The 26,111-nt window shown below is 44.5% G+C and overlaps 1 protein-coding gene across 1 annotated transcript in view; it reads right to left on the reverse strand.

Moving 5' to 3' along the window:
- The window catches only part of MGAT4D (MGAT4 family member D), a 109,041-nt gene that overhangs the window by 42,208 nt on the left and 40,722 nt on the right, over positions 1-26,111 (reverse strand). The window contains exons 3-5 of the mRNA XM_074950029.1: positions 18,235-18,375; positions 11,428-11,561; positions 3,810-3,856 (exon numbers count right to left, since the gene is read on the reverse strand). Of these exons, the coding sequence (XP_074806130.1) occupies positions 3,810-3,856; positions 11,428-11,561; positions 18,235-18,375 (322 nt within the window). The remainder of the gene's footprint in view (positions 1-3,809; positions 3,857-11,427; positions 11,562-18,234; positions 18,376-26,111) is intronic.

A 26,111-nucleotide genomic window follows, 5' to 3' on the forward strand; every position in this document is an offset into this window, starting at 1 on the left:
ATAACAACACCTGATGCCATGGTTCAAGCAGCCAAGTCTGCACTATCCAAACTGTCCAGGACTGGAGGGCAGTCCTGCCGACCAGCTTACCCTCTTCAGCCATTACTGCAAATTCTTTTCTATAGTCCTCTGGTGGCTTATCTTGAAATTTCATGATGTTCTCCCGGAGGGTGAAGTCATATAGACTCAGGAGAGCCTGTTGGTTTGCAATCCTTAGTTGTAGTCTTCCTGAAGAATAAAGCTTGCAACCAAACAGATCCAGCCTCTTTGAGTCTTTGCATTTTGGCATTGAAGCTTATTGTTCTTGTCTTTCCCACTCATTTGCAGCTCCCACCACAAGAGAACCCGGAGGAGATGAGAAAAAAAAATGTTCATATCCCGTTATAGGGGACAAAGTACCTCCTCTCAACTTGTTTTACTGTCTGGGGCAAGGAGGAGGGTGCCTGCCAAAGGGCCTTGACTGGCTCCAAGAGGCTTCATTAATTGGTAGCACCACCCTGACTGGGGTCGCCGATACTAGGATGTCCACCAACATATGAAAGCTTTCATGAACCTTTTCTGCCTGAATGTCAAGTACAGAGGCCACTCTTTCTAAACTATCTTGATAAGCTCTGTGGTCCTTTGGCAGCTGTGAATCACTTGACAGCTCCACAGCCTCATCTGGTGATGAGGATGAAGATGCAACAAACATCTGAGGTGGTGGTTGGTCTGTGGCTTGTAGCAGGGAGGGTGCCTGAGTGGCTTTTGGTCAGGGAATGATGCTCTCAGTACCAGTGCCTCCAGTGCACTCTCCATGACAGCAAGCAAGATGGTTGAGGGGAGGTCCTAGCCCAGCTGGGGGATGGGGGCAAGACCACACAGTGCCCATAATGGCCACTTATGTAGGCCCAGGACCTATCCTTGCCCAGGCCATTGACCCTTAGGAGGACACCAATGCTGGGGCTGCTGCATGGCGCAGGGTCCCAATGACTCTGATGGAGGGCATGTTCTCCATCCTGGGTGGGAAATAGAGGACCTCACCTCTGAGTTGGGGAAGAAGAGTCAGATGCTTCTGACGGTGAAGATGCAAATCCAGATGGGACTGGTGAGAAATAGCCTCATCCCAGGGATGGTGGTACCGGGGAAATCATGGGAGGTGACTACACAGGCTTTTGTGGAGGTTTGGGTAGTGGCACCATAGGATCTTGATCTGGACAGGCATGAACCATGGGCATCCATATTGGCTGTGGACCTTCCCCTTCCAGTGATACAAGTACTGAGAAGCTAAACAAGTCTCTTGTGGCTGCATACTCTGGTAACCTCTTCAGGGTTGTTGGGATCAGCGCTGTCTTTTGGCTCCACAAATGTCTTTTGGCTCCACTAATGTCTTTCAGGAGATGGCCTTGACAGACCTAGCACAAACTCCAGAGGTGGCAATCCCCTCTTGGGAGGAGAGGAGTGTCTCTTCTGAATGTTTTTTCAGGTTTCTACCTCTAACTGATGCAACCAAGCAAGGAACCACACCTGAGGAAGGCCTAAGCCTTTTCTTCACACCTGGAGAACAGTCCTGAGGAGCCGCAGACATCTCCAGTGGAATGCTCCATACCATAATTGATGAACTTGGGTGCTCGCCATGTGTGAAGACTCTGATGGGGGTCAAAGTGCTGCCTCCATAAGCGAGCACTTAGCCTCACTGCCTTATCTTTTTTTGAACAGCATTTGAATCCTTTGCAAATATGACATTTGTCACTAGCATGGGATTTCCCCAATCATTTCAAGCAGGCCGGGTGTGGGTCACTGACTGGCATGGGTTTTGCAAGGCCCGGCAGGACTTAAACCCTGGCAAACACAGCATCATTCCAGTACTGTTCCCAGTATTGAAAGATAAAAAGCGATCAAATGAGACCAAAAATGGGAACCTAAGTACAGTAAAAGCTGTGTTATCCAGCACTTTATCAACCAGAAAGCTCTATAAACCAGTATTATTGATATTCAATGGGGTTGCTAGGTGTCTGGTTTTCGACCAGAATGCCCGGTCGAAAAGGGACCCTGCCAGCTCTGGACAGCACCGCACACTGGGCCATTAAAAGTCCGGTTAGCACAGGGCCAGCAGACTCCCTACCTGCCTCCGTGTGGCTCCCTGGAAGCAGCGACATGTCCCTGCTGCTCCTAAGTGGAGGAATGGCCACGGGGGCTCAGTGATCTGCCCCCAACCCAAGTGCTGGCTCCGCAGCCCCCACTGCTGGGAACCGCAGCCAAAGGGAGCTGCAGGGGCAGCGCCTGTGGGCGGAGGCAGCGTGCAAAGCCGCCTGGCTGTGCCGCCATCTAGGAGCAGCAGGGACATGTTGCTGCTTCCGGGGAGCTGCCCAAGGTGGGCGCCACCTGAATCCGGCATCCTGAAACCCCTCCCACCCCCCAACCCCTGCTACTGAAACTCTGCAACTTACCTAAAATAACATTGAGGGTGAGAAATCGCTTCTTGAAACCAGTCTCTTTAAGATCTTAAGCTTAGTATGTGTGTTTTGTTTTATTTGCTCAGTAATCCGCTTTGTTCTGTTTGCTATCCCTTATAATCACTGAAAATCTGCCTTTTATAGTTAATAAATTTGTTTTGCTTATTATTAAATCCAGTTTGTGCAATTTCTAATGGGGCCAGAGGGAAAGAAGTAGTGCATATCTCTCGTCACATTGAGGGAGAGGGTGAATTTTTATGAGCTTGCGCTGTGCAGATCTTCCTATACAGCACAAGTCAATATACCTTTGGGTCTGCACTCCAAGGGAAGAGAGCACCTGAGTGCTGGGGCAAGTCCCTTAAACTGAGTCTTCCCAGAGCTGATCTCAGTGTCTGTGTCTTTCTGCAGCTGGGTATGGCCCTGTCTGTGTGTGTTCTAGAGCAGGCTTAAGAGCCTGCCTCAGCAAGACAGAGTAAAGGGGGCCCATGCTGGTGGAACAGGCGGGCTCAGTGGTATCCCAGTACATCAGGTGGCACCTTAAAGTGGGGCAATGCATTACAGATCCATCCGGTCATTCAGTTCCAGTTTCCGGATGTAGTTATTATCGATTATATTCTTTGTCATTCAACTGCCTTTCCACTCTGTATCCTCCTTGCATTTAATTGTTCTTCTTTAGTGAGTAAAGGTTGATACTTAAAAACACAGCATCAACAATGCAATGTTTTTCACAATCAGCTAACGTAGCTGCAGTCAATATTCCATTTAAATGGGCAATTCAAGCACTTGTCCCTTTCAAGCAAAGACTTTCAGTTTTTCAAGTGTTACTGAACATTTACCAGAGAGTAGGATAAGAGCAAGCAAAATTACAGTGAAATCTCAGCCTCAGCTTATTTCTTCACAACAGTCACACTTGAATTCAGTCTTTCAAAGTCTTTTCAAAATTACTTCATACTGAATCGCAATATAGATAACTGAATTAGTGCATTTCATTGAAGCAGATTGCTATCCAAAATCTGTGGCCCTTAAAAAAAGAAGAACTGCTACCCAAACTATCAAACAAAGACATCTAGAAAATGTCACAGATCTCAGCACAGATAGCTATAGATTTTAGGGGACTGAGGTCAATGGGGACAGTGTATGAATACAAAGGTGCTTTGGATTGCACTATTAATTCCTTGGAAAGCAGGCTCACATTGAAGAAAATTAACGTATGTTTCAAAGGTTAGAATGCAACCTAAAAGCATTGAATTATGAAATGTGAGTAATGGCACCATTTCAGCAAGTTTTAATTTTGTAGTTCATTGTTGAAACGCTGCAACTTTTCATGTAAAACTGATTAGCCATTAGCCATACAATAGGTCCTGAGGGAGGACTTACCTGGTTCTAACACTTTCTGCAATACTGTTAACATACTCTGCATTCACCTAGAGAAGTAAAGAACAAAAAAGTATCTAACACACTCCTTCTTTTTACCCAATTTAATATTTTCATTAACTTCCAGTCTAACTGATATAAGTATACATAGAAAACACTTCACTGCCTAATTTTTTAATTCTAGGCAAGAGTAATTATATCAGTGTTCCTACAACTAAATATTATTGTGTCACCCAGGCATCTGAATTTATATTATAAATCATAGATGCTTCATTTGTGTGTAAATTATTTGTGTGTGGACTATATACAGGTTCTCATCACTTTAGTAAGAGAGAGATCACAGATTTGTGGCAATCTGTCTACAGCCTCTAGTTGTGAGGACTAAATTTAGTATGCCCCTCTGATCCTGTTCTCAGTAAAGAGGTCATTTGGATTAATCATCAAAATAATCACTAACTTTTATTAACCTGATCCCGCTGCTGGTGAGAAAACTCACCTGTGCAAACTTTCCTTGCCTAGGGCTATCCATATCCAAAGTTTTAAACAGGAGTTTGCTCCTCATTTAACTAACTGGTGGCATTTAGCCTGGAAATTAGAACGTCAGTTTTTGCTCATTATTGCTGCCCCATACAACTAGCAGTTTTATTATGGAAAATTCAGGCTTTAACTAAATGAAAATCTAACACTGCTTAAAGGTGTTGTCCCTTTGGAGATGTAGGGATCATTCTGTCAGTTTAGGATTGGTTATTTAAAAAAGTTATAGCCAAGCTTCATCACAAGATATACATTAAAACAGCAATAAGTCAAGAATACATAGCTGTTGAGGGTTGACAAGAGAAAGCTACTTCAACAACTGTGTTACCCACTTACAGACATGATACTACTTAGAGTTACCCATGAATCAATCATTTGTGAACCTGATCCCCAGAAGCTTCACGGGCTAATAAAGCTACTGTGCCCAAAGCCACTTCACTCCGTTTAAATTGGGAAATTACACCAAATTAGAAAGTGACCCTGAGGATTCCTGGGGAGAGATTCCACCCTTCCTACCCTACACTACTCTGGCCTGGCCCTTTTACACTGCTACAGCTGCATAAAGAGACAAGAAAAAATCTTTAGCTGGCTGGTGGGCAATTCCTTTGCTGCAGGCACTATGCAAAGCTGCTGTAACAGCCTTACATAGGACCCCTCTCAAGCTCCTTCACTGGAAGCGTACGGGGGGAGGGGCAGAGCTTAAAGCAATCTTAGCCCTGGTCTAAACTAGGACTTTAGGTCGAATTTAGCAGCGTTAAATCGATGTAAACCTGCACCCGTCCACACGATGAAGCCCTTTATTTCGACTTAAAGGGCTCTTAAAATCGATTTCCTTACTCCACCCCTGACAAGTGGATTAGTGCTTAAATCGGCCTTGCCAGGTCGAATTTGGGGTACTGTGGACAAAATTCGACGGTATTGGCCTCCGGGAGCTATCCCAGAGTGCTCCATTGTGACCGCTCTGGACAGCACTCTCAACTCAGATGCACTGGCCAGGTAGACAGGAAAAGAACTGCGAACTTTTGAATCTCATTTCCTGTTTGGCCAGCGTGGCAAGCTGCAGGTGACCATGATGGAGTCCCAGAATTGCAAAAGAGCTCCAGCATGGACTGAACGGGAGGTACAGGATCTGATCGCTGTATGGGGAGAGGAATCCGTGCTATCAGAACTCCATTCCAGTTTTCGAAATGCCAAAACCTTTGTCAAAATCTCCCAGGGCATGAAGGACAGAGGCCATAACAGGGACCCGAAGCAGTGCCGCGTGAAACTGAAGGAGCTGAGGCAAGCCTACCAGAAAACCAGAGAGGCGAACGGCCGCTCCGGGTCAGAGCCCCAAACATGCCGCTTCTATGATGAGCTGCATGCCATTTTATGGGGTTCAGCCACCACTACCCCAGCTGTGTTGTTTGACTCCTTCAATGGAGATGGAGGCAATACGGAAGCAGGTTTTGGGGACGAAGAAGATGATGATGAGGTTGCAGATAGCTCACAGCAAGCAAGCGGAGAAACTGGTTTTCCCGACAGCCAGGAACTGTTTCTCACCCTGGACCTGGAGCCAGTACCCCCCGAACCCACCCAAGGCTGCCTCCTGGACCCGGCAGGAGGAGAAGGGACCTCCGCTGAGTGTACCTTTTAAAATACTATACATGGTTTAAAAGCAAGCATGTGAAAGGATTAATTTGCCCTGGCATTCGCGGCTCTCCTGGATGTACTCCCAAAGCCTTTGCAAAAGGTTTCTGGGGAGGGCAGCCTTATTGCGTCCTCCATGGTAGGACGCTTTACCACTCCAGGCCAGTAACACGTACTCGGGAATCATTGTACAACAAAAGCATTGCAGTGTATGTTTGCTGGCGTTCAAACAACATCCGTTCTTTATCTCTCTGTGTTATCTTCAGGAGAGTGAGATATCATTCATGGTCACCTGGTTGAAATAGGGTGCTTTTCTTCAGGGGACACTCAGAGGAGCCCGTTCCTGCTGGGCTGTTTGCCTGCGGCTGAACAGAAATGTTCCCCGCTGTTAGCCACAGGAAGGGGGGAGGGTTGAGGGGGTAGCCACTCGGTGGGGGGAGGCAAAATGCGACCTTGTAACGAAAGCACATGTGCTATGTATGTAATGTTAACAGCAAGGTTTACCCTGAAAGACTGTAGCCACTGTTTTATAAAATGTGTCTTTTTAAATACCGCTGTCCCTTTTTTTTCCCTCCACCAGCTGCATGTGTTTCAATGATCACAAGATCTTCTCCTTCCCAGAGGCTAGTGAAGATTAGAAAGAAAAAAAAACGCACTCATGATGAAATGTTCTCTGAGCTCATGCTGTCCTCCCACACTGACAGAGCACAGACGAATGCGTGGAGGCAAATAATGTCAGAGTGCAGGAAAGCACAAAATGACCGGGAGGAGAGGTGGCAGGCTGAAGAGAGTAAGTGGCGGGCTAAAGAGAGAGCTGAAGCTCAAATGTGGCAGCAGCGTGATGAGAGGAGGCAGGATTCAATGCTGAGGCTGCTGGAGGATCAAACCAGTATGCTCCAGTGTATGGTTGAGCTGCAGCAAAGGCAGCTGGAGCACAGACTGCCACTACAGCCCCTGTGTAACCAACCACCATCCTCCCCAAGTTCCATAGCCTCCACACCCAGACGCCCAAGAACGCTGCGGGGGGGCCTCCGGCCAACCAGCCACTCCACCACAGAGGATTGCCCAAAAAACAGAAGGCTGGCATTCAATAAATTTTAAAGTTGTAAACTTTTAAAGTGCTGTGTGGCATTTTCCTTTCTTCCTCCACCACCCCTCCTGGGCTACCTTGGTAGTCATCCCCCTCTTTGTGTGATGAATGAATAAAGAATGCATGAATGTGAAGCAACAATGACTTTATTGCCTCTGCAAGCGGTGATCGAAGGGAGGAGGGGAGGGTGGTTAGCTTACAGGGAAGTAGAGTGAACCAAGGGGCGGGGGGTTTCATCAAGGAGAAACAAACAGAACTTTCACACCGTAGCCTGGCCAGTCATGAAACTGGTTTTCAAAGCTTCTCTGATGCATACCGCGCCCTCCTGTGCTCTTCTAACCGCCCTGGTGTCTGGCTGCGTGTAACCAGCAGCCAGGCGATTTGCCTCAACCTCCCACCCCGCCATAAACGTCTCCCCCTTACTCTCACAGATATTGTGGAGAACACAGCAAGCAGTAATAACAGTGGGAATATTGGTTTCGCTAAGGTCTAAGCGAGTCAGTAAACTGAGCCAGCGCACCTTTAAACATCCAAATGCACATTCTACCACCATTCTGCACTTGCTCAGCCTGTAGTTGAACAGCTCCTGACTACTGTCCAGGCTGCCTGTGTACGGCTTCATGAACCGTGGCATTAAGGGGTAGGCTGGGTCCCCAAGGATAACTATAGGCATTTCAACATCCCCAACAGTTATTTTCTGGTCTGGGAATAAAGTCCCTTCCTGCAGCTTTTGAAACAGACCAGAGTTCCTGAAGATGCGAGCGTCATGTACCTTTCCCGGCCATTGCACGTTGATGGTGAAACGTCCCTTGTGATCCACCAGAGCTTGCAGCACTATTGAAAAGTACCCCTTGCGGTTTATGTACTCGGCGGCTTGGTGCTCCGGTGCCAAGATAGGGATATGGGTTCCGTCTATGGCCCCACCACAGTTAGGGAATCCCATTGCAGCAAAGCCATCCACTATGACCTGCACATTTCCCAGGGTCACTACCCTTGATATCAGCAGATCTTTGATTGCGTGGGCTACTTGCATCACAGCAGCCCCCACAGTAGATTTGCCCACTCCAAATTGATTCCCAACTGACCGGTAGCTGTCTGGCGTTGCAACCTTCCACAGGGCTATCGCCACTCGCTTCTCAACTGTGAGGGCTGCTCTCATCTTGGTATTCATGCGCTTCAGGGCAGGGGAAAGCAAGTCACAAAGTTCCATGAAAGTGCCCTTACGCATGCGAAAGTTTCGCAGCCACTGGGAATCGTCCCAGACCTGCAACACTATGCAGTCCCACCAGTCTGTGCTTGTTTCCCGAGCCCAGAATTGGTGTTCCACAGCATGAACCTGCCCCATTAGCACCATGATGCATGCATTGGCAGGGCCCATGCTTTCAGAGAAATCTGTGTCCATGTCCTGATCACTCACGTGACTGCGCTGACGTCGCCTCCTCGTCCGGTATCGCTCTGCCAGGTTCTGGTGCTGCATATACTGCTGGATAATGTGTGTGGTGTTTAATGTGCTCCTAATTGCCAAAGTGAGCTGAGCGGCTTCCATGCTTGCCTTGGTGTGGCATCCGCACAGAAAAAAGGCGTGGAAGGATTGTCTGCCGTTGCTCTGACGGAGGGAGGGGCGACTGACGACATGGCTTACAGGGTTGGCTTACAGGGAATTAAAATCAACAAAGGGGGTGGCTTTACATCAAGGAGTATTTCAGGCAGGACTTCACGAAGGGTTTCAATAAGAAATGGTGCACCTAAGTAATTGTTCTTATTGGAACAAGCAGGTTGGTCTGGCCTCTGATTGATACATGGCTAGATTTACCTTGCTGCACCTTCTCTGGGAGTGACTGCAGTGTGACCTAGAGGAATGAGTCCCCTAGACGGGGAAGGGGGGGAAGCAAATGAGTACAAAACAAATCTGGTCTATTTCTTGTTTTGATCCACTCCATCTATCTTTTACATCTTTGGCTGGCAGCAGACAGTGCAGAAGGATTGCAAGCCATCCACATCTCATGGCTGCTCGGCAGAAGACGGTGCAGTAGGACTGCTAGCCATCCTCATCTCTTGCCTGCCTGGCAGAAGATGGTCCAGTAGGACTGCTAGCAATCCGTATCGCCTGCCTGCTCACCATAAGATGGTTCAATAGGACTGACTGCAGGACTAAAGAGAATGACCTGGTCAAGTCACTCCAAATTTAGTCCCTGCACACGTTTGCCCAGGCGCTCCTGACCGACGTGGCCAGGAGCACCTCGGACATGACGATGACGGCTACCAGTCCTACTGTACCGTCTGCTGCCACAAGGCAATGGGTTGCTGCTGCTGTGTAGCGATGCAGTACCACGTCTGCCAGCACCCAGGAGACATACGGTGACGGTTACCTGAGCAGGCTCCATGCTTGCGGTGGTATGGCATCCGCACAGGTAACTCAGGAAAAAAGGCACGAAACGATTGTCTGCTCTTGCTTTCACGGAGGGAGGGAGGGAAGGGGGGACTGACGATATGTACTCAGAACCACCCGTGACAATGTTTTAGCCCCATCAGGCATTGGGATCTCAACCCAGAATTCCAATGGGCAGCGGAGACTGCGGGAACTGTGGGATAGCTACCCACAGTGCAACACTCCGGAAGTCGATGCTTGCCTCGGTACTGTGGAAGCACTCCGCTGAGTTAATGCACTTAATGCACTTAGAGCATTTTGTGGGGGGGGGACACACACACTCGAATATATAAAACCGATTTCTAAAAAATCAACTTCTATAAATTCAACCTAATTTCGTAGTGTAGACATACCCTTAGCCTCCCACCCTCTGGGCTGTATCTGTGTTTGCTGCCCTCTTGGAGGTGCAGCACATAATTGCACACTTCTTAAATAACATGGTGTTAAATGTAATTTATCACTCAGTGTAGGGAGGGATTGTCTTAATTAATACTGTGTCAGTTGGTCAAGGCTAACTCTAGTGTGAACCTAGTATTTCTACTTCTGCCCTCCACTGGGGTCCACCAAAGAGGCAACTTTAATTCCCACTGAAGAGCCATAGGAGCTCCACCAGCAGGAGTCACAATGGAGTAACTGAATTGGTATATTCCCCAGTTGTCCTCGCCTCCTCTCCTTTACAGCAAGTATTACTCACTTTTACCTCAGGGGTGGCATATTATTGCCTACCCCTCATAAGTAGCTTCTTTATGCCACTGTAACCTAGACCCCTTGCAGGGCAAGGCCCTCTACCAGGACTTATCCCACTGTAAAACAGTCTAAATTTACTGGCTTATTTTCTAGTCTAGCTAAATTTACAATTTAATTTTAAAAATTAAACTATCATAGTGTTCTGGACCAGAAAGAGACATCAGGATCCTATTTAAGCTGATAAGGTGAAGTGCGATCTAGGTATTATTTATAGTTTGAACAGTTATAAATGTGGTTAACTAAATTAGTACACTTTATTTTACATTTAATAAATAAGTGGAAACTAGCCGTTAAAGAATGCATAAAGAGAGCTAGATTGTGAGAGCGGATGTGGGTCCCCAACCACCACCATCTGTCTGCAAAGAGTTGCTAAATAATGCACTTTTATTAGGTGTATTTCATAGCTATAGTTCTTTCACCATAAGAACAAGAGATTCAGGGAGAGGAAAATTCCCAGTTACCTGAAACAACCTAATTTATGCACATCATTTTCAAACAAGAGCTATTATGTTTTGTAGATTTTATAACCACATTATTTACTTTCCTCTGAAAAACTGTCACTTCACATGCAATCTGCTAGAGCGTCAGAGCATCTTGTAAAATACTCATAATCCTAAATAGCTGACAAATACCGCTATTTCTTTCAAATTAAGGTAACAAGCTCATCTTTTGTCAGGTTCTATGGACTTTTGTGGATGACAGTTTTCAACTCCTTTCATTCTGAAAATAGAATACTTTGTGTTAAGAGACAAAAATGAATCCACATGATTCTATTTGAAGGAGATGTGACTGCAAGCAGAGCAAGAGTGCCTGTGAATATAATGTGACAGTTGTTACCTGTATCATCTTTTTTTCACAGTTCTTTTCCAGACAAGACCAAGGCACTGACCACTACACAAGTCCTAATAGGCACAAAGTTTGGGAATTTTATGACTGCCAACATCATTACAAAGGAATACAGTATGTCAGCTTCTAGCATTTAGTTAAATAGGATTCCATGCAAATTCTTGACCATGTTATTGGTCCTTTATTGAAAAGTAGGGATATTTTCCCATATTTCAACTGCATGGAGAAATCCTTCCAAAAGCAATGATGATCAGTAAATGGAAGTGCTTCATACACTACTGTACTCACACATAGATTCCTATATTGTCTCTTTATTAACATAAATACACCTGTTCATACTAACTTACCTCTGCTACAAAGATAACCACTACACAATCATTCTTCTGCTCTGCAGACATCTCATAGAAGAGAGAGTTCAACGTGCCCAGCAGATAACTTTGTTTTCCCCTTTTCACAGTAGGAATACCCATCACCAGGGAGACTGCAAACAGAAATTAAAATAATTTAATCTCAAGTCAAATAGAGGCTATTTAGTGAGTTTTTGCAATTTTATATGATGAAAATAACACACAGAAAAGGGACCATCATAAATAGGAACTTCAATAGACTGATCAACAAGTTAATGTTTCTGCAGAGTTTTGACAGGGTATGAACTGCCATATGGCATGGGATACACTGTGTGTCATGACCATAAATTAGGTTGGAGACATTTTCATTTGTACGCTATAGGCACTGGCTCTACATTACATAGCTGTTAAGCAGTTTTGAGGACTCTGACCATGTTTACACGGGGATCTTACATTGATCTACTTTGTGCACTCTGAGTGCAACAATTAAATATATCCAACCAAAGTGTGTATACACCATTTTGTTTTGTTGGCTTAAGGTACTTTCCTTTATAATCATTGCATCCACACAGCTCCAAGTTTGTTTGAATGAATTGCTCAGCACTCTGATCTGTGATTTTTCTTTTGGTGCATTCTGGGATGACTACGAGAAAGTACAGAAATTTCTGTAATTGGGGGGCTCAAACTAACAAATCCCCAGGATTCCTCTCCTGACACCCTTTAAATTTGACAGAGCCATTTTAGAACTGCTGTCAAACAGAACGGAAGACAAACTGCTGAACACTGCAATCATAAGTCATTACAACAGAGGTGTGCAAACTACGGTCTGCGGGACCGTTCTGCCCAGCCCCTGAGCTCCTGGCCCTGGAGGCTCGCCCCGGCCTCTCCCTTGCTGTCCCCCCTCCCTCACAGTCTCAGCTCACTGCAGCTGCAGAGCCTGGCCTGACCCGGTGCTCTGAGCTGCGTGGCTGGCTCCAGCTGGGCGGCGCGGCTGCCTGTCCTGCCAACTACCGATGCTCCAGGCAGCGTGGTAAGGGGGCAGGGAGCGGGGTTGGATAGAGGGCAGTGGAGTCTGGGGGGTGGTCAGGGACTGGGGGGATGGATAAGGGTTGGGGCGGTCAGAGGGTGGGAAACAGGGGGGTTGAATGAGGGAGAGGTGCAGGGGGCGGTCAGGAAGGAGAGGGGGGGTTGGATGTGGTGGCGGGGGGCGTCAGGGGTGGGGGTTCCGGGGCAGTCAGGGGACAGGGAGAACGGGTGGTTGGATGGGACAGGAGTCCCGGGGGGGGGCAATCAGGAAGAAGAGGGTGGGTTGGATGGGGGCGGTAGGGGCCAGTTAGAGGCGGTCAGGGGACAGAGAGCAGGGAGGGTGGATGGGGCAGGAGTCCTGGGGGGATCGTCCGGGAATAGCGGGGGTTGGATGGGGCAGGAGTCCTGGGGCGGGGGGTGTCAGGGGGCAAGAAGCAGGGGGGTCAGATAGGGGGTGGGGGCCGGGCCACTCCTGGCTGTTTGGGGAGGCACAGCCTCCCATAACCGCCCTCCATACAATTTCTGAAACCCGATGCAGCCCTCAGGCCAAAAACTTTGCCTGTCCCTGCATTACAACAATGTAACAAACAGGATCAGGCACATGCATTTGGAGTCAGGGGGGTGGATGCATTTGGCTCTGCAGTTTCATAGGGCTGTTGATGCTTGTGACAGCGTTCCAGGGGTGCAGGTTGGACTGTGGAACTACTGAGCACTCTGTTCCACCAACCTGGGCTCCCTCTCACACTGTGATGCTGTTGGCAAGCTACAAACCTCTGGCAGGTACTGCACATACACAGACATCCATAGGCAGGGACACACCCAACTGCGTTACATGAATGCGTCTCCCAGCCACTCATGAACCAAGAAGAGAGAGGCTTCAGCCAATTCCCCCCAGCTCCCCAGCCTTGCACCCCAGAACTGTATGGTCTTGCCCTGTTAGAAGCCTGACCAGTGTAAGTTCATTACCCAGTCCACCCCTCCCTCAGTGTGGAGAGGACACACACTAGCCTTTGTAAACTGAGCTGAGATTTCCCAAGCACTTCAACCAAAACACACTGTTTTAGGTAAAACATAAAGCAGATTTATTAACTACAGAAAGATCGATTTTAAGTGATTAAGAGCTTGTCTACACTACCGCTTAAATCAGGAGTGGCCAACCTGAGCCGGAGAAGGAGCCAGAATTCACCAACGTACATTGCCAAAGAGCCACAGTAATACTTCAGCATATGAGTGACAGTCAACCATGAGGGAGGTGTGAGGATGCAGTTGGTATAGCAGTCTGTAATACTGCTGTCCCCACAACTGCTTGTGCAAGAAGAGGCCTGGACTAATGTGTAATGTTTCATGAAACTATGGCTAGAGCTGCAGATAGCCACCCTACAGATGTCCAGTATAGGTATCTCTCAAAGAGATGCTGTAGAAGTTGCTTGTGCTTTAGCGGAATGGGTTCTCCCCTCATCCACAGGAGAAATATGCACCAGTTGATAAAGAATGATGCAGACAGAGGTCCACTTAGAGTGTTTCTGAGCAGATAATGCTTGTCCTTTAGATCACTCTACTAAAGCAACAAATAATCTAGGCATTTTCCTGATTGGTTTTGTCGTCTGCAGAAAGAATGCCAAAGACCCTCAGATGTAAAGAGAGAAGTCTTTTCTCCTCATTGGAAGCATGAGGTTTTGGAAAGAATACTGGTAAGTGAATAGATTGATTCATAAGAAACTCAGGAATTAATTTAGGGATGAATTTTGGATGGAGGCAAAGGGAAACCTTCTCCTTATGAAATGTGGTATGTGGCAGATCTGCCATAAGCACTCCCAGTTCACTCATTCTTCTGGCTGATGTGATGGCAATTAAGAAAGTGACTTTTCATGGAGGCGTAGGACATGGAGCAAGTGGCTAGTGGTTCAAAGGGAGGTCTGGTAAGTATTGAAAGAACAAGATTAAGTTCCCATTGTGGTGTTGGTTTCACCATCAAATGGAAAGTTCTAATGAGGCCCTTCAGGAATCTGGTTGTTGTTGGATGAGTAAAAACAGCATAGTCCTCAACTGAAGAATGGAAGTTGCTGACTGCTGCAAGGTGGACCCACAGTGAGCTAATGGAAAGACCCAACATCTTGACAGTGAGTAGGTAATCTAAAATAATAAGAGTTCCCACAGATTGTGGGGATAATTGGTTCTGTTGTGACCTTGTGGAGAAATGTCTCCATTTTGCCAGAAAGCATTTTCTGGTGGAAGCCCTTCTGATTTGATTGAGAACTGACTGATGTTCAGGCCTTTAAAAATGAATGCTCTAAATCTGATGCCATTTTAGATTTGGTTTTGGTGAGTAGTGAGGACCTCATAGAAGAAATGGTTGTAGGGGACAACCTTGGTTCAAGCGATCATGAGCTAATTCAGTTCAAACTAAATGGAAGGATAAACAAAAATAGATCTGTGACTAGGGTTTTTGATTTCAAAAGAGCTAACTTTAAAAAATTAAGGAAATTAGTTAGGGAACTGGATTGGACTGAAGAATGTATGGATTTAAAGGTGGAGGAAGCCTGGAATTACTTCAAGTCAAAGTTGCAGAAACTATCAGAAGCCTGCATCCCAAGAAAGGGGAAAAATTCATAGGCAGGAGTTGTAGACCAAGCTGGATGAACAAGCATCTCAGAGAGGTGATTAAGAAAAAGGAGAGTGGAAGATGGGAGGGATTAGCAAGGAAAGCTATCTGAGATAAAGTGAGAAAGGCCAAAAGCCATGTAGAGTTGGACCTTGCAAAGGGAATTAAAACCAATAGTAAAAGGTTCTATAGCCATATACATAAGAAGAAAACAAAGAAAGAAGAAATGGGACCGCTAAACACTGAAGATGGAGTGGAGGTTAAGGATAATCTAAGCATGGCCCCAATATCTAAACAAATACTTTGCCTCAGTCTTTAATGAGGCTAATGAGGGGCTTAGGGATAATGGTAGGACGACAAATGGGAATGAGGATATGGAGGTAGATATTACCACATCTGAGGTAGAAGCCAAAAACTTGAACAGCTTAATGGGACTAAATCGGGGGGCCCAGATAATCTTCATCCAAGAATATTCAAGGAACTGGCACATGAAATTGCAAGCCCATTAGCAAAAATTTTTAATGAATCTGTAAACTCAGGGGTTGTACCGTATGACTGGAGAATTGCTAACATAGTTCCTATTTTTAAGAAAGGAAAAAAATGTGATCCGGGTAACTACAGGCCTGTTAGTTTGACATCTGTAGTATGCAAGGTCTTGGAAAAAATTTTGAAGGAGAAAGTAGTTAAGGACATTGAAGTCAATGGTAATTGGGACAAAATACAACATAGTTTTACAAAAGGTAGATCGTGTCAAACCAACCTGATCTCCTTCTTTGAGAAGGTAACAGATTTTTTAGACAAAGGAAATGCAGTGGATCTAATTTACCTCAATTTCATTAAGGAATTTGATACAGGTCCACCTGGGGAATTATTAGCTAAATTGGAAAAGATGGGGATCAGTATGAAAATTGAAAGGTGGATAAGGAACTGGTTAAAGGGGAGACTGCAACAGGTCACACTGAAAGGTGAACTGTCAGGCTGAAAGGCGGTAACTAGTGGAGTTCCTCAGGGATTGGTTTTGGTACCAATCTTATTTAATCTTTTTATTACTGACCTGGGCACAAAAAGCGGGAATGTGCTAATAAAGTTTGTGGCTGACACAAAGCTGGGAGGTATTGCCAATACAGAGAAGGACTGGGATATCATACAGGAAGATCTGGATGACCTTGTAAACTGGAGTAATAGTAATAGGATGAAATTTAATAGTGAAAAGTGCAAGGTCATGCATTTAGGGATTAATAACAAGAATTTTTGTTATAAACTGGGGACGCATCACTTGGAAGTAACAGAGGAGGAGGAGGACCTCGGAGTATTGGTTGATCACAGGATGACTATTTGCTGCCAATGTGATATGACCATGAAAAAAGCTAATGCGGTCTTGGGATGCATTAGGCGAGGTATTGCCAGTAGAGATAAGGAGATGTTAGTACCATTATACAAGGTCCTGGTGAGACTTCATCTGGACTATTGTGTGGTTCTGGTCTCCCATGTTTAAGAAAGATGAATTCAAACTGGAACAGGTACAGAGAAGGGCTACTAGGATGATCCGAGGAATGGAAAACCTGTCTTATGAAAGGAGACTCAAAGAGCTTGGCTTGTTTAGCCTAACAAAAGAAGGCTGAGAGGAGATACGATTGCTCTCTATAAATATATCAGAGGGATAAATACCATAGAGGGAGAAGAATTATTTAAGCTCAGTACCAGTGTGGACACAAGAACAAATGGATATAAACTGGCCATCAGGAATTAGATGAAGGTTTCTAACCATCAGAGGAGTGAAGTTGTGGAACAGCCTTCCAAGGGAAGCAGTGGGGGCAAAAGACATATCTGGCTTCAAGACTAAGCTTGATAAATTTATGGAAGGGATGATATGATGGGATAGCCTAATTTTGGCAATTAATTGATCTTCAACTATTAGAGGTAGATATGCCCAATGGCCTGTGATGGGATGTTAGATGGGGTGGGATCTGAGTTACTCCAGAGAATTCTTTCCTGGGTGTCTTGCCCACATGCTCAGGGTTTAGCTGATCGCCATATTTCGGGTCGGGAAGGAATTTTCCTCCAGGGCAGATTGGCAGAGGTGGGTTGAGATCTCCTGAAGGTCTGAAAACCAAAAGTGTCTGGACCAGTTCTGCACAATAAGAGTGACCCAAGCTTTGTCATGGCAAATCTTTCTTAGAACTTCTGGTATCAGTGGGATGGGAGGAAAGGCATACCTGAGGTGGTCTGTCCAAGGTAGCAGAAGGACCTCACCCTTGGAGTCCTGGCCCAGAGCTGGTGTGGATCTGACTTTTTTCTCCGTTTTAAATAGATCCTGTGTTTGTTTGAATTAAACCATTTGCATAATAGATTGTAAAGAGGTAAGATCACTGAGGTACATCTGGAAGGGAAGACAACCTCCTGACATCTGGTGAAGGAGAAAATAGTACTATTCCTAGACCACTCAGCCAAGGCAACCTCCTGTGTGTGCCACCCAGATACCACAGTCAGGAGGGATATGGGAAAAGTTGATGGAGGAGTGGCAGGAAATGGGAAGCAAAAGTTACACTTTTAGTTCAAAGTTTTAAGAAAAGCAAGCTGTTGTCCTGCTTCCTCTAAGAAGGGTACTACAGAATAATGAGTCCCATAGGATTTTTATTGTATAAGCATTAATATTCTAGGAAAATAACCTTCCTAGCCTAGTAATAAAAATGTATGTTTGTTCTTCTCACAAAAAATTTTCAATTTAAAAGTTTGTATAGTTACTGATGTAAATTAAGCCTTCATTACTTTTATCACCATACCCACTCTGGACAATGTGATCATGCAGCTTCAAATAATACATAACTAAAAACAATCTCTGCTGCCAAATTGTAGATGTCAGGTATGAACTAAAATTACTGAAATTCCCTAAGAAAAGATAATGAACTATTTTCTTCGTGTTTCGTTTTATGGGTTTTTTTGCAGGGGGAGACATGGGGGGGGGGCAATGACTGTACGGTTAGTTGCTAGGCTGTTAGAATTTGTTTTCAGAAAAAAACATGTACTGAACTACTGTAAAGAATTAAGTGGTATTTTCAAACAGGTATAATAAAGATAAAAATTTATATATTAACCGGCCAAATTTTGAAACTACAAACCTTGTACGTCTCTTCAAGGGAAAATAAAAATGCCACCAAATATTAAACTTTAGCTCTTACCTCCAGTTCTCCCTTGTCCAATGACAACATTTGGATAAAGGCTGTTTTTATGCTCCCGGAGGTGAGGTAGGTAGTAGTGTATGTTTGTAAGACGCAAAGGGAGTTTGCTGGTGAGATTTAACACTTTCCATTTCATGGCATCTTAAAACACAAAAACAGAAGAGGATTGAGCTCATTACTCTGACAAATATTTTCCCTCAAATAAAAGTTTAGCATATTACAAATACAAACTTATTAAATCAGAGCCATTTTATCAGAGATTACTGTAGGTCAAATCAATTCTTTTTCATGGTGGTGAATGATTAGCTTTCTTGTTGATTGCAGAAGTTAAATAGCAGATCCTTCAATCAAAAACAATTTTCCCAAAGTCTCTGATGGACTGCAGGAACAGGCCCCAAATGAGTTTATTATTGTGAAGTGTTTGTGTCAAGGTTCCTTCCCCACTCTGAACTCTAGGGTATAGATGTGGGGAACTGCATGAAAGACCCCCTAAGCTTATTCTTACCAGCTAAGGTAAACGCTGCCACCACCAAAGTGTTACACAAAGAACAGGGGAAATGCCCACTTGGAAATGTCTCCCCACCAAAATATCCCCCCAAGCACTACACCCCCTTTCCTGGGGAAGGCTTGATAAAAATCCTCACCAACTGATACAGGTGAACCCAGACCCAAACCCTTGGATCTTAAGAACAATGGAAAAAAAATCAGGTTCTTAAAAGAGAATTTTAATTAAAGTAAAAGAATCACCTCTGTAAAATCAGGATGGTAAATACCTTACAGGGTAGTCAGATTCAAAACATAGAGAATCCCTCTAGGCAAAACCTTAAGTTACAAAAAGACACAAAAACAGGAATATACATCCCATTCAGCACAACTTATTTTATCAGCCATTTAAACAAAACAGAATCTAACGCATATCTAACTAGATTGCTTATTAACCCTTTAAAGGAGTTCTGACTTGCATTCCTGCTCTGGTCCCAGCAAAAGCAACACACAGACAGACAGAGAGAACCCTTTGTCCCCCATCCTCCCCCAGCTTTGAAAGTATCTTGTCTCCCCATTGGTCATTTTGATCAAGTGCCAGCGAGGTTATCTTAGCTTCTTAACCCTTTACAGGTGAAAGGGTTTTTCCTCTGGCCAGGAGGGATTTAAAGGTGTTTACCCTTCCCTTTATAATTTATGACAGTTTGTATTACAGTTGGTCAGAAACATTTCCTCAGAACAGTTTGCTGTCAGAAAATGCCATTTAAACAAAACCAAAATTTTTCATAAAATTATACTGATTTTGAAAAAAAAATTGGAAAAAATTGCAAGAATTGTTTTGAAATTGTCAAAGTGTCCTGGTTTATATTTTTGGAACAAAAAGTTTTGATTTCTCGTTTTGAAATTTAATTTTATATAAAAAATTAGGTGTCAAAATTGAAACTCTTCATGTATATCAAAATGTTTTGTTTCAGCTGACTCAAAACATATTTTTAAATCTTTTCTTTTTTGTAGGATCGAAAATTAATTTTCTGACCAGCTCTAATTTGTATTACAGTAGCACCCAGAAGTCCCAATCAGATTGGGACCCTATTGTATTAGGATTCCTACAAAAAACATAGTAAGAGAGAGTCCCTGACCCAGAGATTTTACTATTAAATGCCCCAGTCCTGCAACTGCTTGCACATAGGCAGACTCCTGCATCCATACACAGGTCCACTGATTTCAGTGGGGCTCTGTAGGTGCTCTGCTTATGCACAAGCAGTTGCAGGATTAAGCCTCATTTGAGAGAAGAGCCAACAAGTCGGTGTAACAAACAATTAGAGAGGATAATTTTTGTCAGTTGTAAATAAACAAGAAATATCATTAATATCAGTAAGTCCTAAGCCTTAACTTCCAGTGTTTCCCAGCAGGCAAATGGTGAACATTCTCTCTTAGAATGCAATACATGGAGTTTTTAACTGAGCACATGAAGGGCCTGAATCAGATGTCCTTATACAGTTAGAACTCCCATTATTTACAAGGACAATGGGACCATGACCTTTAAACAGATATTGAGCAAACAAAAGCTGCAGTAGCAAAGAGTAATATGTAGCACTTTATTCTTGAGTCTTCAGAATTTTAAAAGGGAGGTGACATTTAATTAAAATACATACCAATGTTGAAATAATCCAAATGTGAATTTATAAAAATAATCCAAATTTAACAAATACAATCAATTAAAGTTGAAAATTGTCACTTGCTAACTTTAGCTGTCTAGGTATAAATATATTACATTTCTATGGGCTCCAGTTTTGTGCATCATAGGATATCATGGTTGGAAGGGACCTCAGGAGGTCATCTAGTCCAACCCTGTCATAAAAATAAAGGGAAGGGTAAACCCCTTTAAAATCCCTCCTGGCCAGAGGAAAAATCCTCTCACCTGTAAAGGGTTAAGAAGCTAAAGGTAACCTCGCTGGCACCTGACCAAAATGACCAATGAGGAGACAAGATACTTTCAAAAGCTGGGAGGAGGGAGAAAAACAAAGGGTCTGTGTCTGTCTGTATGCTGCTTTTGCCGGGGACAGAACAGGAATGGAGTCTTAGAACTTTTAGTAAGTAATCTAGCGAGGTATGTGTTAGATTATGATTTCTTTAAATGGCTGAGAAAAGAACTGTGCTGAATAGAATGACTATTCCTGTCTGTGTGTCTTTTTTGTAACTTAAGGTTTTGCCTAGAGGGATTCTCTATGTTTTGAATCTAATTACCCTGTAAGGTATCTACCATCCTGATTTTACAGAGGTGATTCCTTTACTTCTATTAAAAGTCTTCTTGTAAGAAAACTGAATGCTTTTTCATTGTTCTAAGATCCAAGGGTTTGGGTCTGTGGTCACCTATGCAATTTGGTGAGGATTTTTACCAAACCTTCCCCAGGAAGTGGGGTGTAAGGGTTGGGAGGATTTTGGGGGGAAAGATGTGTCCAAACTACGTTTCCCAGTAAACCCAGATAAAGTTTGGTGGTGGCAGTGGAAATCCAAGGGCAAAGGGTAAAATTAATTTGTACCTTGGGGAAGTTTTAACCTAAGCTGGTAAAAGTAAGCTTAGGAGGTTTTCATGCAGGTCCCCACATCTGTACCCTAGAGTTCAGAGTGGGGAAGGAACCTTGACAAACCCCCCTGCTCAAAGCAGGACCAATCTCCAACTAAATCATCCCAGCCAGGGCTTTGTCAAGCCTGACCTTAAAAATATCTAAGGAAGGAGATTCCACCACCTCCCTAGGTAACGCATTCCAGTGTTTCACCACCCTCCTAATGAAAAAGTTTTTCCTAATATCCAACCTAAACCTCCCCCACTGCAACTTGAGACCATTACTCCTTGTTCTGTCAGCAGCTACCACTGAGAACAGTCTAGATCCATCCTCTTTGAAACATTACTCAGAATAAATGCTAGGAAATTGCTAAAATATAGGATTAGAAAAGCTACTAAAAACCTATATAGCCTGTTCCTAAAATCATTCAGAAGTCAATTAAAAGCTGGTGAAACAAAAATATTTTCCACTTAATTAATACAAAGCACCCAAAATGTGCAAAGATGATGGGTACCATTAGGTAAACTAATAAATATTTGAAAGGACTAAATGAAAGACCTTACTCTTTATTTTTGTTTTAAGAAAGGAACCTGAGCAGCAAAAGATCTTTTTCACTCAGATGTGTACCTGCTAAGCAGCTAGCAAGAAATCATTTCAAAACTTAACTTTACCAGTTGCCTTAGGGCTTATTTCTGCTGTCCTGACACAGGTGGGACTCCTATGTACATCATATGAGAACTCTGTGTCATTCCCTCCCTGTCCCTGGGACTACCCATGCTCATGTCGGTTGTCAAGGTTCCTCCCCCACTCTGAACTCTAGGGTACAGATGTGGGGACCTGCATGAAAACCTCCTAAGCTTACTTTCACCAGCTTGGATCTGAGAACAATGAAAAAGCATTAAGTTTTCTTACAAGAAGACTTTTAATAGAAGTAAAGGAATCACTTCTGTAAAATCAGGATGGTAGATACCTTACAGGGTAATTAGATTCAAAACACAGAGAATCCCTCTAGGCAAAATCTTAAGTTACAAAAAAGACACACAGACAGGAATAGTCATTCTATTCAGCACAGTTCTTTTCTCAGCCATTTAAAGAAATCATAATCTAACACGTACCTAGCTAGATTACTTACTAAAAGTTCTAAGACTCCATTCCTGTTCTGTCCCTGGCAAAAGCAGCCTACAGACAGACCGAGACCCTTTGTTTCTCTCCCTCCTCCCAGCTTTTGAAAGTATCTTGTCTCCTCATTGGTCATTTTGGTCAGGTGCCAGCGAGGTTACCTTTAGCTTCTTAACCCTTTACAGCTGAGAGGATTTTTCCTCTGGCCAGGAGGGATTTTAAAGGGGTTTACCCTTCCATTTATATTTATGACATAGGTATATATGAGAACAAGCACATATATAGGCACATATATAGGCCTGAAAACTCCTCTGATTTGCCTGAGAAAAGACTGAGTATGCTTCAGGGGTCATATCCTCAGCTCTGCTTCTAGAGGTTTTGTACTTTTCAGTCTGTGCAAACCACCCAGAAAACTGGAATTCTGCTGGTACTGAGTTATCTCTAAGTTGCACAAAGCAATCAGTGACTACACACCCTCTCTGCATGCCCTCAAATGGTGTGGTGTAGTGCAGCAGTGGCTCTGCCTGTTTCCATCCTGGCCTCGAGCAGAACAGCCCAGCTGCCAACAGCTTTCATGTTAAGGTGACCTAGCCCTCCAGCTAGGTCAGATAAAAGTACCATCCCTTCCAGAGTCCAAAATAAACACAACTCTTCCAAACCCTAAGGTGGGGGGTGGGTGGGGGAGGGAGAGCTCTAATAGGTAACCATTCCTGAGTTCCTGGCCCCAGCCAGCCTTCCCACCCACACAGAGCCAAACGTCTGCTCTCCCTCCCATCCAGCCAGCAACTTTTTTAGCTCGTCTTTCAAAGTCCAACACCTGTTTCAGGTATCACAGTGCTGAGCTGACTGAGCCCCAGGCAGTCCTTTAATCCTTTTCTGACTTTTGCAGCGTTTACACACCCCATCACACCATCATAAAGCCAGAATAGCCATGTATATGCCATATTGGAGAAGTGATAGATGGGGCTAGAGTTTATTGTGCTTGGCAAATCCTTGCTGGTTTGTCATAAATTAGTCACCTCTCTCTCCCCTACCTCCTGGAGCTCCACAAAGTATGAGCTTGATGGACTGAGTAAGCCCCAAGCCTTGGTCCAAGATTCTTTAGGTTTTTTTGACAGGAGCATAATGTTCCAAAACTTGTATTCTGATTTTTGAATATACCCTCCCTCTTGAAAGGTCTGGGTATTAACTTTTAACCCATTTAAAATTTTCCTCTAAAAAACCCAAACAAATTCATCACTTGTTTTAATAATCAAAGGGTTTCTGAGAAGGACATCTCCCTGCTACGAAGAAGCAGATTCAAAGTCAAACACATCAACAATGTGGCTTGATTAATCTTCAGAGGTTGTTTTACCTTTCTCTCTAGTGTTGACTTTCTAGGTAATTTAAGAAGAAATAATAATAAATAATAATAATAATAATAATAAAGAAAGGTAAGCTGTTAGAATGGGAAGGAAAGAATGGCACAGAGTCAAAAGGGAAGCAAAACTATGTGCCAGAAATAAAAATAGAAATGAGCAGACTCATGCCTAACTCCTCCTGTCATAATGCAATCATATAAGCACTTGATGCTTGTAGTTCTTGAAAAGCAGTTATTACATGGTATGAATCCCATTGCACTTCACAATGAGTTCCTTTCATTGGAGAATTTCATAAAATGGATACCTGAAACAAAAAATAATTGCTATATACTTGTGAAAGCACATTGGCCATATTAAGATATTATAGTGGCTTACATTTATGCATCACTTTTCATTCAAAAGGATTTCAAAATGCTTTTCAGCAATAGGTACACACAAATTCATACCCATAATTATCATGACGGATGTGCAAGTAAAATGTGCACTGGCCATTTGCCTCTGCAGTTAACTAGTGTTCACTCACAGTAATTACTACCATTGTGGGTATGTCTACACTACAAACTTAAGTCAACCTATATTAGGTCGACTTACAGCCACAGCAGTAATTACTGCGGTGGTGCATGTCCACTCTACCCTCCTTGGATTGACAGAGCGTGTCCTCACCAGAATCGCTTCCACCGACCTAAGAGGGTCAGCATAGGGAGCTGAGAGCTGGCAGCTCTCTGACGGGAGCCTGGCTGCTCCACTGGCTCCTGTCAGCTGCCCCCCCCCACCCCCTTCCCCTCCCCCCGGCTTTCTATTCCCTGCCAGGAGCCAGGGGACATCACCCACAGCTTCTCCCCTATCCGTTCCTTGCCAGGAGCTGGGGGAAGCCGCCTGGGGCTTCTCACCACCGGAGAGCAGGGCCAGCTGCCCCCTGCTTCTCGGCTCCCTCTGCCTGCTCGTTCCCTGCTGGGAGCCAGGCAGTCTTGTCAATTACATGGCTCATCTGGCAGGGAGTGGGTGGGGGCCACTCAGGCTTCTCACCCCAGCTCCCAGTCCAGAGCAGGATCCAGCCACCCAGCTCTCCAGAGGAGCAGGGGCTTTCTTGTCAATTTCACAGCTCCTGCTGTGAAATTGACAAGACAGCTGATGTACCAGATGCAGTGTCTACAGAGACAGTGCATCACACTAACTACACCAACATAAGCCTTACGCCTCTTGTGGAGGTGGGAGTTATTATGTCAGTGTAATAGGGAACTTGCATTGGTGGGAGGAAGATTGTAGTGTAGACACTGACATAATTAGGTTGACATAAGCTGCTTTATGTCGACCTAACTGTGTAGTGTAGACCAGCCCTGAAATGCAGTTCCCACGGAGGTGGGGAAGACAGAAGGCATTCTATGCCAGAGTTATACAGCAGTGAGTTCTATCCAACACAAACAATAATAGCCTTCCAAGCTGCATGAACCTTAAAAAGCCACATCTCCACAGCTGTTAGCTCCATAACAGACTGATTGATTGATTGCTGTCCAACATCAGAAGGCAACCATCCTAAAACAAAGAAAAATTATTACTAACCTTTCGTAACAGTTGTTCTTTGAGTCGTGTTGCACATGTCCATTCCACTCCAGGTGTGTGCGCGCCCCAAGCACAGTTGCTGGAATTTTTTCCCTCAGTGGTACCTGTCGGGGCAGCCCGAGCACTCTCTAGTGCTGTGTGCTCATAGTGCTGGTATAAAGTGCCCAGCCGACCCCATGCTTGCTCAGTTCCTTCTTTCCAGAAGACTCCTATGGAGAGGGGTAAGAGGGCGGGTCGTGGAATGGACATGTCAAAGGACAACAGTTTCAGAAAGTTAGTAACTGTTTTTTCTTCTTCTTCAAGTGATTGCATATGTGCATTCCACTCCAGGCGACTCCCTAGCAGTTGAATAGGTGGAGGGATTGGAGTTCATGGAAACAAGACTGCAGGACAGCTCGATCAAATTTGGTATCATCTCTGGACTGCTGTGTGATGGTGTAATGGGAGGAGAGCGTATGCACAATGACCAAGTCACTGCTTTGCAAACGTCCTGGACAGAGATCTGCTCTCCGAATGCTGCTGACCGTGCTTGTGACCTTGTGGAACGAGCCATGGGATAGTTGGAAGGCGGTACCCCCGCTTGATTGTAACTAGCATGAGTGCAAGACTTAATCCAGGAAGAGACGAGATCAGGAGACCCTTCATCTTGTTTGCTACAAACAGCTGAGTGGACTTTCTGAATGGTTTACTCCATTCTATGTAGAAAGCTTGGACGTTAGGCGAGCCCTATAAGTGAAGGTGCTACTCCTCTCTATTTGCATGCGGCTTAGGGTAAAAGACCGGAAGG

The sequence above is a fragment of the Natator depressus genome, chromosome 4 (genome assembly GCF_965152275.1).
Source record: "Natator depressus isolate rNatDep1 chromosome 4, rNatDep2.hap1, whole genome shotgun sequence".
Lineage (NCBI taxonomy): Eukaryota > Metazoa > Chordata > Testudines > Cheloniidae > Natator > Natator depressus.